At 43.7% G+C, this 17742-nt stretch overlaps 1 protein-coding gene across 1 annotated transcript in view; it reads right to left on the bottom strand.

The window, feature by feature from the left end:
- ZNF827 (zinc finger protein 827) overlaps positions 1-17742 on the bottom strand; it is a 135473-nt gene that overhangs the window by 76983 nt on the left and 40748 nt on the right. The window contains exons 3-4 of the mRNA XM_055550805.1: positions 8884-9056; positions 2581-3061 (exon numbers count right to left, since the gene is read on the bottom strand). Coding sequence (XP_055406780.1) covers positions 2581-3061; positions 8884-9056 — 654 coding nt within the window. The remainder of the gene's footprint in view (positions 1-2580; positions 3062-8883; positions 9057-17742) is intronic.

Here is a 17742-nt window from a genome sequence, read left to right as displayed (position 1 = left end):
TGGAAGAAAAAAATAATAATCATCCCCTCTCCCCTGAAAATGTATTCCTTTCCTTTTTAAGTCTCTTCTCCTCCCGTGGGCTGTGCTGCACTGTCCGCAAGTTTACATTTACATCCAAATATGCACACACACACACAAAAATTACCGATGCATCTCACTCCCCGGCGACTTTGTAACAGGTTGCTAGGTAACAGTGCACACAAGTCAGGTTTCAGGACCTCTAGTAAGCCACCATAAAATAGCTGCACGGGCCTTTTGCATAAACAGCGTGCATTTGTTATCTGTTTTCTTATGCCCGTTGATCAGTCGGTAAATACTGCGACTGCCAAACCCATAAACAAGTCCCCGTTAATAGCTGACTAAGAAAACAGATCACAGGAGAAGGCCTGGGTGCATGGTTTTCCACCCCAACCTCCCGGCTGGCTTTTCCTCGTGTGTTTCTCCTGTTTGCAAGCCTGGCTTTCAGCAGTCACAGGTCTTACCTTACACTCCCTGAGATTGCGTCCCTAGCTAATTACCGACTGATGCGGGGCACTCATAGCTAAGCCCACCAGAAGTCGTGTATTAGCAAGCCTTCCTCCACCCTCTCTCACCTTCCTCAAGATTTAAAAACTTTCTGGAGTCCTGGAGTAAAGAAGGCACCTTCTTCCTACGAGCTACTCACCCCTCCAGTTTCCCCCTTGTCTGCTAACTAAGGAAATGTCCCTTTTAGCCATCCTAGGTGAATACGCCCACCATTGCATTCCTTCCCTTGAGGATGCACTAGAAGAGCCCAGAGAAAGAGCCCCTTTTGCTCTGACATTGGTGGGACATACTATCAAGAAAGAACGAGTGCTCTCCCAGAAGTGGAGACTGAAGGCTCTGCAGCAAAACGAAACCCAGAAGCCTACACTTTCCCCACATCTCCAAAGACGTTTATATATAAGATGCAGAGTCTTCAGGAGCACATGTTCCCTAGGCTGGGACGGGAGAGGAGAACGCAGGGGCAGATCGTTGTTCGTTGCCAAGGTCCAAGCACCTGACTTCCTGCCACTTGGCCATCGCAGTGTAGAGTATGCTCACCGGTCGCGCGGGGTGGGGTGCCTCCCTGCGACACTCCATCTCTGTTCTTTCCGCGACGCCTCACTTCCATCCCCTGCCCTTCCCTATTTCTTCCAACCAGCCCTGAGCACTCCTGAGGGGCACAGACCTGGGGCGATGGGAACACTCCAGAAGACCTGACTGACGTGTCACCGAGCAAAGGGACTTCAGAGTGAAGCAGAACCTCTAATTCACCTGGCGGTGACATTTAGTGAAATTTGACTCACAGTCCATTTAAAGGAAGGTGGTGACCAATTATTCTCCATTTAAAAGGGTATTGTCAATCTCCAAAGAGCTGAAATGGCATTTGGAAATCATCGTGGGGCCTGCCATCTTCACTGAGAGACAGAACCAATTCTCTGCCGACCTTTCCCCACCCTCTACATCTCTTTTAAAATTTAAAATCAGACTTTAAAAAATATAATGAGGAGCTGCACAGGCCCACAACATGTTTTCTCATCACAAAGAAGTCAGGGAAAACAGGGCTCCTTTGGCATCATGACACTCCCTATTCAATTCCACAACTTAAAGAAACTGGGGCGGGAAGGAGAAAAAACCACTAAACGAAACATCATATATAATTTGATGGTGAAAGTGGTATCAATTAATAATACATTTTTATGACATACTACAACTTCTTTCTAAAAAGCATTGAGGCAGCTACAAAAGAATATTAACAATTTTTTAAAATTCCACTTTACATGAGATTTCTAGTGTAGTTATGTTCATAGAGACAGAAAGCAGAATAGTGATTACCAGGGCAGAGCGGAGGGAAGAATTCTTGGCTAATGGGTACAAGGCTTCAGTTTGGGAGGATGAAAAAGTTCTCAAGACAGCTGGCAGTGATGGTTATACAAGCGTAAGTGTATTTAATGCTAAGGCACTGTACACCTGAAAATGGTTAAAATGGCAAATTTCATATATTTTTTTTTTACCACAATGAAAAACTTTCCATTAGAAAAAACAAAACCTAAAGATAATTTTACCATCTGCTCAAATTTTAAAACTCTAAACTTTTTCTAATAGTACTCTGTGCGTATGTCCTTTAGAATCTTTTACATCAAGGCAGTCGAGAACTTGAGTATACACAGAGCAAGATGTCCCATACAAGCCCTTTTAAAGAACCCAGTGGAGAGACAAAGTTAAATACGGTTTAAGGTCAATGGAGAGACAAGTTAAATAGGGCTCAAGGTCACACAAAGAACTGTCACCAACCTGGCTTCCCCTGTGACCTGTCCCTCACAGCAAGGACCCCCAACAGGGGAAAACCAGAAAGAAATCAACAATCTCTGTTGTTTTGAGACCCAAACCATAGCCATGCCTTCTTCCACAGGACTGTTAAAAAAAAGTCTCAAGGAGAAAATGTGTCAGGGTGCAGACAATTGTCATTTAGAGGGACCTTGACATCACCTAGTCCTACCAGCTCACTGTACAGCTACGAATACTGGTAGATAGAAAACGAGAGAGAGAGAGAGAGAGGGGATACCCCTCTTCAAGTACCTGACAGCTTCATGAGAAAATCAGACGCCATCTTAACAGAGATGTCCTGGCTGAACAACGCGGACGCACTGTTGGCCGCGAACTCGGAGGGCTCTCTCAGCTTTGTGTGGTTGGCTGGCCTGTCGGTAGCATTCAGAGGAAAGGAGGTTGGCAGGCCGTTATCTTCCTTGGGCTCCTCCTTCACCAGCAAAGGTGAGACGCCAGCCCCACCCTGGCTAGTCCTCTCTGGAGTGCTGGACTTCATCATGGTCCCCACTAGCTCTGTCCCTCCTCCTTCCCTTTGCTGCCCCAGGCAGGCACTGTCACTGAGGTGGGGAGGCCCCTTGACCTCGGGGTCTGGGATCTCCTCCTTCACCTTGGCTTCTGTCCTCAGGAAGTGCTGATGGCAACGCATGTGGAGCTTCAGGCTGAAGTGGCGGGAGGAAGTGAAAGGGCAGAGCTGGCACTGAAAGGTCTCTCCCCGGTCCTGGTGCTGATGAACCTGACGGAGAAGCAACAAGAGTGAGCTGGCTGCTGCGTGCCGACAGAGAACGCCCTGCTCTACCTCCACTCTTTGCATTTTTGCATCGCTTAGCTGCTCGGTCATGTCTGACTCTTTGCGACCCTGTGGACCGTAGCCCGCCAGGCTCCTCTGTCCGTGGGATTCTCCAGACAAGGATACTGGAACGGGGCTGCCATTCCCTTCCTGGCCCAGGGAATCATATCACCAGAGGAGCACTTCATTGTGTGCCTCAGGTCATGAGGGTCATCCCTAAACACAGAACGGGTCCACACAGGTTAAGAGTCTATTAGTAGATCCACACTCAAGTCAACTGGGGACACTGTCTGCCCACGGAGGCTGTCTAGGGTAGAATCCTCTTCATGTTCTAGTCATCCCATCTCCGATGATGTCTTCAAAGAAAACTTTATAAACCCAGCACAACTGGAACTTACGTAATTACTAGTTGGGGGGTCAAAAGAGGTACCCTGTCAAGTTAATTCCTCTCACAATATAATATGCTGCATAGACCCAATTATTACCACCCAGAGAAGTAGTTATGCTTTGCAAACATAATTTCCACTTCCAAAAATGCTTCTCTAGGTAATTAAGACTGTGGAAAATAATGCCTCCAGGGCATTCCCGTTTCATAGAGAAATTGAGACCCTGGAGCACGTGGCCGGAGCAAAAGGACATATAAAGAAAGCAGACAGGGAGGGACTTCCCTGGTGGTCAAGGGGTTAAGAATCCACACTCCCACTGTAGGGGCATGTGTTCGATTTCTGGTCAGGGAACTAAGATCCCTCATGCTGTGCAATGTGGACAAAAATAATAAATAAATAAAAACAACTCTCTAAGCTTCTAAGACACCCTTCCTTTCTGTATTCCTCTAGCTATCTATAGGCAGCTTCTAAAAAAAAAAAAAAAAAAAAAAAGAAGGAGCAGAGGAGGAGGAAAACCAGAGGCTGATGCCCACCAAACAGTCTCAGCAAGATGAAACCAGAGGTGCCAAATATGCTTCTTTCTAGCAGGCTCTAGATAGGCACATCTACAATGAAAGAATGCAGACTTGGAAACCCAGTTCCAGCCTTGCCTGCACAATACCTGTAAAAATGGGAAGAAACTTTTTTCTTTCCTTCCTGTCATGATCAAATTTAGGGCTTGAAAAAGTGAGGAAATCATTGCATTGGCCTGAGCCAGGCTTGGAGCTGGCAGGTGCTAGTAAGCTTGTAACTTCCCCATTCATCTCTGCCAATGTACTTGAGCACTGACCTGCTCCACCCTGCTATTTCAGGACTGGCCCTCCCTCGAGCAGGAACTGCCAATGGTGTAGATTTGGGCCAAAAGATTTGGGGAGCTGTGTGATTTTTGGAAAAACGAGGGAATGGAATTCAAACCCCAAGTCAAACCGACCTCTCCTCTTTGGCGATCTAGGCAGGATTTGAACCTAGGTCGAATGAAGGTTAAAGGTTCCTTAATCCACTGGGCCACCTGGCCCCTCTGCGTGGGCTTCCTTTCTAAGAGAGCAAGTTTTACTACAGCTGTTTATGCATTCTGAGTGCAATCCAAAAGCATTATTCACCAGCCAAAACATACTTTTAAATAATGTTCAGTGACCAACAAAAGCAAAGAAATTAAAAGTTAATGGTGAGATCCTGTCGCTACAGCACCCCACTGTGGCTTTTTGAAAAAAACAACAGAAGAGATTCTGGGTCCCCCAAAGCATGAATTTCTCCAAAGAAATAACCAGATACACTTAAATTCAGTTGCAGCAAAGCCTTGCTCATTAAAAGGCTTTCCGCCTGCCAGGTGGGGAGAGGCTGGAGGGTGGCACACACCCCTTGTTGCTGGCTGAGGACTGTCTCAGCTCTTTCACAACAAAAGGATTTCACTCTGGAGAGGATGGGTTCGCTTGCTTTCTCCCTCATACAATCGGGAACATTCCCCACCCTCTCTTCTACCTGGCTCACGCAGGAGCTGGCACCTTGTGGGGCCTCCGGTCACAGCCCCAGGGAGCCCTGACAGGTGCCACCCACGGCTCGCCCTGGAGCCAGGTGGTAAAGGTCACTAGGCAGAAAGCTTCCGCCATCCCCGGGAGCAGGGTGGTGGGATAGATCCCGTTTCAGAAATGTCCTGACATCTATTGCCCTGACAGAGGACAGGCGCTAATCCAAGAACGAAGCTCCGGAAGCAGCTTCTGGAAAAGAAGAAGGATGGGGTCCAGGTTCTAAAATCCAACAGGGAGCCCTGGACTCAAAAGAGTCTGTGCCCAAGCCCCGTGCACGGCTCCTTTTCTACCCAAGCCTGGCTTGGCTATATTTAGTTGCAGGAAAACGAGTGAGTGTGGAAAAGAAAAACAGTGGATGTGGTGCTGACGGTCACACTTAGCGTTATATTTGGGCTAGACCTGCCCAGAGGGGCACGAGTTCGCATTTGGCCTCGGAGGGAAGGCTCGCCCCTGCTCTCCCAACAATAAAAGCCCTTTCTGGGATCATCTGTACTCTCGTTAGCCTGACATTGCCTTCGAAATCGCTCTCGGTCGGCTACGGTCAAGAAACACTTGACTAAAGCGTGTCATTCTTTCCAGGTCACGTAAAGATGGGCTGCCTGCTGGTCGCCCTACACAGAGAGCGCATGTCACCGCCGCAAGAAGTTTAAAGACTGCTGCATCACGGTGTCCATCTCCTCTGCAGCAGTAGGACAGTTTGGGGAACAAGATCTCCTCCACTCGCCCTGCTCAGGGGACCAGGCAGGCCGGGAGGGGGCGAGCCCAGCAGTCACCGCCTTGCCTGGCACACCTGAGACTGGAAAACGTCGGCGCCCCGACCCCTGCCCGTGTAGGGCCGCTTCTTCACCCGTGTTCCTGTTCTCCGCCCTCCTCACCTTCTCTTATGAATTCCGTATTGAATTCCTGTATGCTCACTCATCCAGGAAAGTTGTAAAAGACTTAATGGAAATCTAAGATAACCCTGAGGAAGCTGGAGGCATTTACAAGCTCCTTCCGAAGCAAGCCATAAAAATATTTGCATGATATATTAAGGAGAAGAGGCAGCCTTTCAGAAAATGCACAGTGCCTAGAACCCAATAAGTACTACAGTTGAACAAATCCCTTAGAATCCCATTGTTCCTTAAGTAAATCTATATAATAAATACAGAAGGCTACAGATTAGCATGGTAATAATGGTTATTTCTGCGTGATGGGATTAAGGGCCAATTCCAGATTCTTTTCATCAGTTTTTCTAAATTCTCTTTGTATCACAAAGAGAGAAAAGCAATAAAATTTAGAGTCATTGTTTTATGCCGTGTCATTGATTTACTTCTAAATGTAAATGTGAATATATATTCAGATGGCTTTTGGATAGTAATTACTATAGTAGCCACATTTACTGAGGGCTCCTCCATGCTGGGCATCATATTAAGTGCTTTATATCCATTATTTCATTTAACCCTTATAACAACTCCATGAGATATATCATACAATTACTATCTCCAAGAGCAGAAACAGAGGCTTGGAGAGGTTAAATGATTTACCCAAAGCTCCACAGCTACTGAGAGTCTAACTAAAGCTTTTTTGTTTTTGTTTTTCTGACCATGGGGTTTGAGATATTAACCTTTAGGCCATACTGCCCCTGCTTCTGAGGCAGGATTCATTCTAGGAAATCTGTTCCTACCATACATAGCCTCTGGGGAACACAGCAGAGAATATCTATTCCTAAGGAAACCACCATGATATTTCTCTGTAGACCATGGTTTCAAAATCTCGCAAAATTAAAGTCTATCTCATCAAAATTAAATCATGAATTCTTTGATGAAAGCAAAAAACATGAGCCCATAAGTGAGGTGGAGAACAGAAAACAAAGTGTACACCATCTGAGGAAATAAAACTTGCATGAGCCCCTCTCACACGTCTCTCCTCAAAAGCTCAACAGGTTAGGACACCATGAGTTTGAATAAAGTAGTCACTTCACACAACTGCTTCATTGTACTGGTTATTGATTTGTTCTGAAAGCGTTCTAGGACCCCACGACCTGCAGAGCCCTGGCTGCTCTCATCTGTGATGCCGTCGTGGCCGACCGTCTGTATCACCAAGGCACCCCTCTCATCTCCCTGCAGTTTCAGGGTCGCTAGTTCCTGCTATTGAAAACCCAGCTTTTTTTTTTTTTTTTCATGGGTTTATAAATAGGTTGTTTTAAGTGACCCTGAGCTGAAACCAGGCTTACAAGGTGTCAGGCCAGATGCAAGTTTCCTGCTCACTGAAGCTTTAAATTTGCCAGGCCTGATTTCTAAACCTGAGTGTAAGGGCACAGTAATGGAAGCAAATTTTAGTTTTAAAGGCACTTCTTTGAAAGTCTCCTTCTCCACTTATGCCGGTGTAAAATACAAGATTTTACTTTGGGAAGAGGTGACAGAGGATGAAGAGGGTTCAAGTACAAAACCTGAGTCGGCTCAGTAGAATTCTACCAACCAGAACCCCTGGTTAAATGGATTCTGATGATGAAGGACATGTTATACTCCCCAGGGACAAAAGGTAGAAAACAAGTTATATTATGGTGGTTGTTTTTTTTTAACTTTCCAAGTTATTTCCTAACGTCAGTAGAGGCTCTGTCTGATCACACTCCTTTTATATCTACAGTTCTAAACAATGATTCCTGATCTATTCAGAAGTATGAGACTGCAAGAATTTGAGAAAGCAACTATCTCATTATGTTACACTTTATATTACACATTACACTTCCTATGGCAGGATAGTAGACACTTTACAAATAATGTTAACAGCCAGACTACTGCAAATATCAGTAAAAATGATGGTTATTACTACTAAGGTGTTCAACAACAGTTGCTGAATTCAAACAGCTACCACTGCACATTTCTGTGTTAAATACTTTGCCATTATTTCCTTAAATATTAATGATCTCCCTTCCAGATGGACTTAACTATTCCCATTTAACAGCTGAGAAAATTGAGTCTAAACACGCATTTGCTCACAGCCACTTAGCTAGTAAGTTGTGCAATAAGGTTTAAAGGCAGGCCTGTCAAAATCAAAAGCCCATGCTCTTTTGATCTCTTGCATCTCAGATACTGGATCTCTTTGCATTTCAGACAAAATTAGCATTAAAAGAGTCTGCTACAAAGACTGCTAGCTGCCTAAGTTTTCCCCCAGCTCACTTGAGAGTGGAAGGTAGTCTAGACCATTCCCTATATGCTCGGTACAGGCATAAGCCCCCCAACTGTCCCTAATAGACACTGAAAAAAATATCTTCCGGTATTTGCTAAGTGTGACCCCGGGAATTATGACAACTCAAACCCTGACACCTCAAGGGGACCCAGTTTTGTCAGGAATGGCCCCCAAGCCTGCCACAGCGTGGAAGTTAAAGCCCAGATGACTTTCAACTTCCTCCCACTTTCTGTATGACGTCTCTGGGTGTGCCTCTGGGTTTGAAGCAACAGAAGAGGGCGCTCCCTCCAGGAAGTGGGGCAGGTCCAACAGCTCTTCCTGAACCTCTTTTCCTGCCTCTTACTCCTCCCCAAGTTTTCCTCCAAGTGCCTCCAAAAGCGTCACCTTGCAAGGCCAGGTTAGGCTGCTGATCCCCAGTAGGAAGGGATGGTTCTACAGGACATATATTATCTGGCTGCTGAAGCTTCTCTCTGCCTTTAAGTTCTGGGCTGTCCAGTGGACATGAGGACACTTATAACGAGATCCTTTCCAACGTGGATCCTCTTATCCGCATCGCACTCTACTTTACGATCCCGAGCTCAGATCCCGGCTGGTGCGAGGGCCCTGGCTGTGCCTGCCTCGCCTTCGGGCCCGTCCGCGGGGGGCTTACCTTCATGTGGGATTTGAGATTGTCCTTGCGAGCACATCGGAACGGACAGAGCGGACACTGATGACTTTTTAAACCTGTGTGAATCACCATGTGCCGCTTCCAGTAACTCTTCCGTTTTATAACCAGACCGCATATGGGACACTGGAAAGGCTTTCCGCTTTCCTCTTCTGAGGCTTGGGAGAAGGAGAAAGACAGGAAAATTAAGGAAAACAAAAAGGCACACTGCATCCAGCACTAATTCACATGCACTGCTCTATAAAGAAAACTAACACGGAACTGGGGGGTTGGGGAGGGTTTTTTGCTTGTCCTTCCGTTTTGTTGTTTTTTGTTTTGGGCTTTTTTTTTTTTTGGTTTTGAGTTTTGGAGGTCTTTTTTGGTTTTTCCTTTTTCGTTTGTTAGTTGTTTTTCTCATTCCAAGACTTTATCTCTGAGGAAGCTTTCTCCCTGCTTTCCTGCAGGTAGAAAGCTATGTTCATCTCATGACTTCCACCTGGGTTCCATTTTTTCAAAACCTGCTCATCCTGCCTTGGGAAAGTCCTGCTTTCAGAGGCCATCCCATCGCACTTCAGAAGGCATCCCATACCTCAGCCCAGAGAAACCCGACTCTAGGGCTTTGCTTTCCTGAAGGCAAGTGCCAGACTCGAGTTCGTATCGGAATTACTGAACTTGGAAAATGGCAAGAAATAAAGACAAGTCAAAGGGACTGAGAAATACACCACACTGGAAACCAAAGAGCCATCGTAAACCTCGCACACCAAACCCTAACGGAGACAAACTTCAGGCTGACTTGTGCTGTGATGGCTTGGGCAGATGCTGCTGCCAGTTTGGCCACTGGGGGCCTTAGAGTCAGAGGCTGTCACTCTCTTATTTTTGACCCTCCACTGGCCACCAAGGTGTGCTGCCCTGCTCTGCGGAGCCTGGGGCCCACCGCCCACTTTGGGAAAAGCTACAATCAGGCGGCCGCAAATGCTTCCATTTTTCAGGAAAGCAAACAAACCAAGTACTTCCTGCAAGGAAAGCAGGGATCACTCCTCCACCCGCCCCACAGGGGAGGGTGTCTCCTGTGACACTAGGCTGCTGCACTTCTGGTCTACCAATTTATACTGCACAGGGTCACACAAGCCTCTGCTATTTGGGGATAGAGGAAATAAAAACAGAATTAAGGACTCAGGCTTTCTCTTCATGAGGGATCAGAAACATTTCTAAACTGGTTAAATACATTGTAATACACTCATGAAATAAAATGTAAGAAGCCCATTTAAAAAAACTAAATTAGATCAATAGATGCTGATACAGAAACATGTCCAAGATAGTAGTTAGTGGATAAAGCAAGAATTGAAACTATAAGTCTAGAAGGATTCTATTTTTATTCTCTAGAAAATAGGAACCAATTGCTGCTCAGACCACTAGGTGAAAGGTTGATAGGGGACTTTATAAAGGATGTATCAAGCTGACAACACCTAGAAAACCATTACTCAATCTCAGCATCTCTAAGAATGGATGCACATTGGGTGCCCTTAGATAATCCATGTATGAAATATTCTTACAAAATATTTAATCAAGCTTCTAGATAAATAGTGAGTTTCCTGGAAATACAGGTGGTTTTAATAAAAAAAAAAAAAAGTTAAACACACCAAGAGGGATGGAATCAGCCAAATTCAGAATGTGGGACATTCTATAGAACAGATGACCCAGTTTCTTCAACAAGTAACTGGCATTTTAAAAAGGGAAGAGGTTATAGATGAAAAGACACTTAAGAGACAGATAAAGCAAATGCAAGGTGTGAAGCTTATTTCTGCTCCCGATTTGAATGAAACAATGATAAACGGACACTTTTGAGATAATTAAGAAAATACTGATTATAGCCCGGGTGTTCCATAATATCATATAACCATTGTTGATCCTATTACATGTAATACCAGTTATTGTGACTATGCGTTTTTAAAGTCTTTGGTGGCGGTGGGGGTGGTGGAGGAGGTTTAGCCGCTAAATTGTGATCAACTTGGGACCCCATAGATTAAAGCCCACTAGGCTCTACTGTCCATGGGATTTCCCAGGCAAGAATATTGGAGTGGGTTGCCATTTCATTCTCCTCTGGGAGATCTTCCTGACCCAAGGATCAAACCAGTGTCTCCTGCATAGGCAGGCATAGGCAAGCAGATTCTTTACCAGGGAAGCCCTTAAAGTCCTTGTGTGCCGTGCTTACTCACTTAGTCATGTCTGACTCTTTTCGACCATGGACTGTAGCCCACCAGGCTCCTCTGTCCATGGGGATTCTCCAGGCAAGACTACTAGAGTGGGTTGCCATGCCCTCCTCCAGGGGATCTTTCCAACCCAGTGATCAAACCCAGGTCTCCCACACTGCATGTGGATTCTTTACCCTCTGAACCACCAAGGAAGCCCCTTAAAGTCCTTATGTATATGTAAATACTTGCAAGCAAATGAATATGAGGTCTGGGATTTGCTTTTAAATACTTGGGCAAAAAAGAAAAAAGAGAAATAGGAAGAATGAGATGAATAAATGAAACAAAAAATGATAATCTTTTTATCTGTATGAGAATTATCTAGAAATGTACATAGGAAACCATTAAGCAGTTCATTTTAAATGACTGGATTAAAAGGAAGGGATCGTGGTGGGAAACTTGTTTTCATTGTATATTCCTCTGTACTATTTGAATTTTTTTTAAATATACATGACTTTTATAATTTTAAAAGGAAATATTCCCAAGTGTAAACTTTTAAATAATCTTATTATTTATTCATGGAGTCAACTGAATCTCCACATGCAAAGAACCACTTAAAATGGATGGAATCAGAAGAGTTCTGGAATAAAGCCAGGGCATTCCAAAGATGCTGTTTTTACATTGCTTATAGGTGTAAGCAATATTGGTTAGCACAACGAAGGACCCTGAAAAAGAATTCTCTATCTGAAAACATACACCTCAAGTCTGGAAATTCTACTTGTGATGGGTCCCATCACAGAACTCCCTTTTCTGATCAGGGGACAAGGGTGGAGACTGAGGATTTCCTTTTACTCTAGGAAAAGCACACTTTGTAGAGGCTTATCAACATGCTTTTTCTTAAACCACTCAAGCTCTCCTCCCATCTTACTGATCGCCTCTGCTGGCCTGGGCTCCTATCCCTGATTCAGCCTCTCATTGTCTATCCTTCACCATCATTCCCTCCACTCTGACATCTGGATCACAAAGACGGCATGTTGAATAACAGATTTGAGAGGGAAGACTGAATCAGGGGCTTCCCTGGTGGCTCAGCGGTAGAGAAGCCGCCTGCCAATGCAGGAGACACAGGTTCAATCCCTAATCCAGGAAGATCCCACATGCCACAGAGCAACTAAGCCTGTGCGTCACAACTATTGATCCTGTGCTCTAGGGCCCCGGAGCTGCAATTTCTGAGCCCACGAGCCTTAAGTACTGAAGCCGGCATGCCCGTGTTCTGCAACAAGAGAAGCCGCTGCAATGAGAAGGCTGCACCCTGCAGCTAGAAAGTAGCCCCAGCTCTCCACAACTAGAGAGAAGCCCACATGGCAATAAAAATGCAGCACGGCCAAAAATTAAATAAATTAATAAAACTGTATATATATAAAAAGACTGAATCAGGCCCCTAGGTGATATTATTGTCATAAGCCAAAGGGGGGAAAATGATAATGATGTCTATTTGGGGTCATTAAGGATATCAAAGTAATAAGAAAGAGATACACAAACAGGCTGCCACTAATCCCCATCTTCAGAAAGTACTTCCCATGGTCTAAACCCTAAACTGCCTTTTACACAATTGTCTGGGAGAGCAGAGAAAAGCTGAGATGTCATACCCTGACCTGAGATTTCATGGCACATCACAGGAAGGCAATCAAAAGGCATTTCCTCACAAAAGGAACACCTATGGCTTGGCCTGGACAACTGGCTTTGCCTAATGTGACCAACAGGCCTCCTATTTTTCCTGACACTCTCCACCCCTGCCCTAATCAGCGAGTCTACATTGCATATGGATCGGACTTCACTGCGTTAAACCGTGCATATTCATATTTCATATACATTTATTTTGTTTGGGAGCCATGCTTTCTTAGGTTTAATTAATATCAAAATATACATGAACAGTGCACAAATTAGGGTGCCCTTGGACTGACTGGGGGGAAAAGTTCAAATAGTCATAATGAAGAGAAACTAACGGCAAGATAAGCGGTCCAATAGCTACACTACTGTGACTACTGGACAATTTTAACTGATCACTGCAGGAAAGGAAGACAGAAGCCAATGTAACCGGAAAACACCGATCGAGTTTAAAAACTGGAATTTCCCCTGGTAATATTTGCATTCTTATTTATTAAAAATTTATATTTTGGTAAGATGCTTTCCATACATATATGATGTTGTTAACTACTTTTGAGAAAGACAGAAGTAAGGATGGACTCTATTTTGTATGCCAAAATATTTTCAAGGAACTGACAGCTGTAAATTTCACTTAGATTTAGAGTCTAAAGAAATATGACCACTTCCTCAGAATGAACCACAATATGTTTTCAAGGTAACAGGATGGAAATGTTCATAATTTTACCGAGTTTACAACTGTTCAATGAACAGCTTCCCTGCAATACACCACCAGTTAGCATCACTGCAAACAAAACTAAATTCCCCCAAGAGCTACTAGAGCTGGTGCTGTGGCTAGCTGCGGATTTGCTCCCTTGGAGAAAACATGTTCTCTTTATAAGCAATAATATTATTGGAATAAAACAGATAATACATGTGTATAAAATGCCTGTCATGGAGGCTCTCGGTAGTGGCTATTGTAAAGATAGTAGTGACAATGAACTCTTCCCTCCAAAGCAGAAAACTTACCATCAAAGCAGGTATAAATCTGAACAACTGACATCACACAATAAACACATAGCCCAGGGCCTAATCCAACAGGACAGATTATTCCTGGGGCCAAAGGGAAATAAAATTCAGTAGGAATCCACAGTGCTGTTCAGGTAGGTCCAGCTCGGCCTATGCAGAGTTCTGATGTCAAGCTCAGCTCAGCAGGGAAAAGAGGAAGATGGAAAAGATGGAAGGGGAGAAGAAGAGCAGGGTGGAGGCAGGAACGGGCTGGGGCAGAGCTGGAAGTCCTTACCTACATGTCTCAGGCACCCAAAACAGGGCCAGGGACCAAGTACAATTCAGTAATTGTGTGTTGGACCATAATGAAATTCAGTAGAAAGGGCTGGGTCAAGATAGTATCCCAAAAAATGAAACAAGGACTGGAAATAGAAAAAAAAAAAAGGTACAGGAATCCACCAGTAAGTCCCTGCAAAAGTAGTGTTAATCCAAGAGCACATGCTTTTCACACATTATGCCAACACACATCTTGAAAGAATGAGTAGGTAAGCCACGATGATCACACAGAGATGTTCACATACTCATAGCTCACTTGTTTCCAAAATGAACTCCCAAGCAGCTTATAATCCAAATGCATGCAGTGTGACTACCTCACTAATAAAGTACAATCAGGTATGTCCATCTATTTACAAAGGCCAGGATCTGTCCAAGGCAGAGAGATCGTGCAGGGAGTTTGAGAGTGAATTTTAAGAAGCAACATATGTAATTCAAAACTTGGGGGAAAAAAAAAGTTTTGAGTGGATAGACAAATAAAGTGAAAGAAAGTAAAAGTAAGGAATTTTAAAGCAGGGAAGAACCTTGAAGATACATCTTAACCTGTTCAGTGTGCAGAGGAGGCAACTGACTTGGGACGGATGCTTACGATGGTCCCCCTGCGCATGAGTCGCAGAGTAGTGACGACAGTCTCTTCACTTGAGGTCGGTGCTCTGCCCTACTGCCTATATGTAAAACTTTCATTGGGCTAAAAAAAAAATGGAGGGTTTTAACTGAATCACTGTAGTTCAATGTAGGTATTTTTTAACAAATGTTCATTGTTTTATAGGCTTTGAAATCAAACTTTGCCTTGCTACATCCTAAATGGCAATCTGTAGAAAATCAAGATAATTTGCAAGTGCATAGTTTCTGCAAACAGACCTCTCCATACACACCGAAGGAGTTTAAGATGACAGGTAGCCCGGGGTGTCTATAATCCATGCACCATCCATCTCGACTCCAGGACCACTAACCTATTAGTGCGTATCTGTGTAGGATAAGACACCCTCCTTCGTAACAACATACAGGGATTTGATATCTTTCCATGGAATTTATTGGGCAAGTCTTTCAAATCCTATTTCAGGGAAACACAAAACTCTGTTGGTCACAGATGTCACTGGGTCCTTCTGTTGTTACTGACATTGAGATACTGAGATAACTGATGCATATTCTAACAACTGGTAAATATTTAGTAAAACTTATAGAAAAGCCTGATATCTAGAGACAATCTAAGTTTAAGTCACTAGGGAGATATTATGGAGATGAGCGACAGAGAGTTCTGAATCTTGATTAAAAAGCGGATTCCTTTTCTAAGGAAGTCCCTGTATGCGATCATCCCCAGATTACGGCTCTAATAATGATGGACCTGAGGGGAGTATCAGAAGAGGTGACCTGTCTTTCTGGACTTTCTCTGCTTTTGCAATAATGTTAATAACATCTCATAAATAGGAATGAAAACAGCAGCCAGAAAACCCTATCTATTGACCCAGGAAATAATCTTAGCTCCCAGCTGTATGAGACCAGCTTGCTTCTAAGCATATTTAAATTTTGTTCAGAAAAATAAGATGTTTTGGAAGACATTCTCTGGGAAAGGCTCCTCGTGATTTCTTTTAACCAGGAGCCTGGCATCCTGGGAATCTTGGTAGCTTTCTACAAGAAACTTTGTCTTTAAAATAAAAACTATTTATTTTGTTCTGAGCTGCAGCAGAACAGTAGCTTCAAAGAGAATTGAGTCAATGTGTGACATTTATCTTTAGAGCAAAGGGACATAATCTCCTCTCTACCGTGTCCCCTTTCAGAAGAGCAGTGTCGCATGTGCCGGGGCGTGGGGTCACATAAAAGAAACCTCCTACTCCAGCATCACCTCTCTTTGCAGGGGGAAAGGCTATCGAGTGATGGACTCTTTAAGGAATTAAATACACTATGACCTGGCAACAACCAAATCCTGTTCAAAAAAGAAGAATAAGGCCAGACCTAATAGACACTTTTTTTTTTTTTCATGGTTTGGACTTCCCTTGACCTAAAGAAGGTCAAAGAAACGCTAGTGTCTAAATGACTCAACACAAGGCTGGCTTTTCTAGCACATCTCGCTTTGTAACTCCAGAATCAACTTTATATGCCCTTTGTGCAACATTTTGAGAAAGAGCTTCAAAATGTAAGCCCTGCTTAGAATCAGGATGGTGTGTATTTTTGTGGATTTTTTTTGGGCGGGTGTGGGGGGTTATTACTTGTTTAAGTCAGTGGGCAACAGAAACCCTTTCCCTGTGAGAAGTCAGTCCACCCACCTATTGTGAATCAAACTTAAGATTTCTTCCAAACATAAAAATGAAAGTAGTCATGAGAACTGTTTAGAAGCATGGGTGACTGCATCCCCGTAACACTTCTTAGGTAAAATCGAGTCACACCCAAATCCAGCCCCCAGGTGGCTCTGAAACCAACAGTGCCAAGTGGGGAAGGGGAGAAGGAGGAAGGAGAGAGCAGGGGAGGTGGGGAACGGATGGAAAGACCCACCTTCTCTCCCACTCCTCAGATTCAAAAACTGGTGAGGGACCTAAGTAACACCAGCCAAATCATCTCTCCATGGTACAAAGATAAATAACAAAATCAGATATTCTATCAACTTCTTAATCCATAACCCTGTTAGGATCCTGGGAAGTGATAACACTCACTTTAAGTGACAAGTGCACAGAGGCACCGCCTCTCCTGTTTCCAGTTCATGCAATAAGCAACAGAACCTGTCCAGCAACCTAAACATCCACCAACAGATGAATGGATAAAAAAAGTGTGATATATACAGATACATACAACAGAATAATACTCAGCCATTAAAAAGCATGAAATAATGCCATTTGTGGCAACATGGATGGACCTAGAGATTATCATACTAAGTGAAGTAAGTCAGACAGAGAAAGACAAGTATCACATGATGTCATTTCTATGTGAAATCTAAAAAATGATACAATCAACCGATTTACAAAGCAGAAACAAATTCACAGCCATAGAGAACAAACCTATTAACAAAGAAGAAAGGCAGGAAGGGATTAATTAGGAGTACAGGATTTATAGATAAACAACACTACATATAAAATAAACACCAAGGGTTTACTGTATAGCACAAGGAACTGTATTCAACATCTTGTAAGAACCTATAATGGAAAAGAATATGAAGCTATACAATGGAAAATAACAGTACTATAAATCAACTATAGTCTAATAAGCAGACTGTAGTTAAATTAAAAAAAAAAAATTTAAAAAAAAAATTTTTTTTTAATTTAAAAGAAACAGAACTTGAACTTAGGATGCGCCCACATGGATACCCAGGGGATCATTTTAAGAGCCCTCGTGCTTTTCCTTGCAGCAATCTTTTCTCTTGTTTGAGTTTTGCAAAACGAATGTTTCTTTTTAAATACAATACTGTCCATGGAGCTACCTCTTGGAGTGTGAACAGATGCACATGGAAAACAGGGGTCCCTGCCAATCAGCAAGAGAGGTGGCAGGGTCCCATTTCAAGTTCTTTCCCCTCCGCTTCAACTGGAACGTGGTCATTGATCCAAATAGCAAGTGTTTCAGCAACAGAATAAATTCAGTAAGGAGAAAAGAAAAATCGATTTCTTACAGACCTCCATATTCGATCCTGCTGAGAAGCCCGGTGGGCGTGGTTTGTGCTGCGCAGTGTGCTGCGCTTAGTCGCTCAGTCCTGTCTGACTCTTTGTGA

This window comes from Bubalus kerabau, chromosome 16 (genome assembly GCF_029407905.1).
Source record: "Bubalus kerabau isolate K-KA32 ecotype Philippines breed swamp buffalo chromosome 16, PCC_UOA_SB_1v2, whole genome shotgun sequence".
NCBI lineage: Eukaryota > Metazoa > Chordata > Mammalia > Artiodactyla > Bovidae > Bubalus > Bubalus kerabau.
Note: the sequence above shows the minus strand (reverse complement) of the source record. Positions and strands in the feature narration are given on the sequence as shown.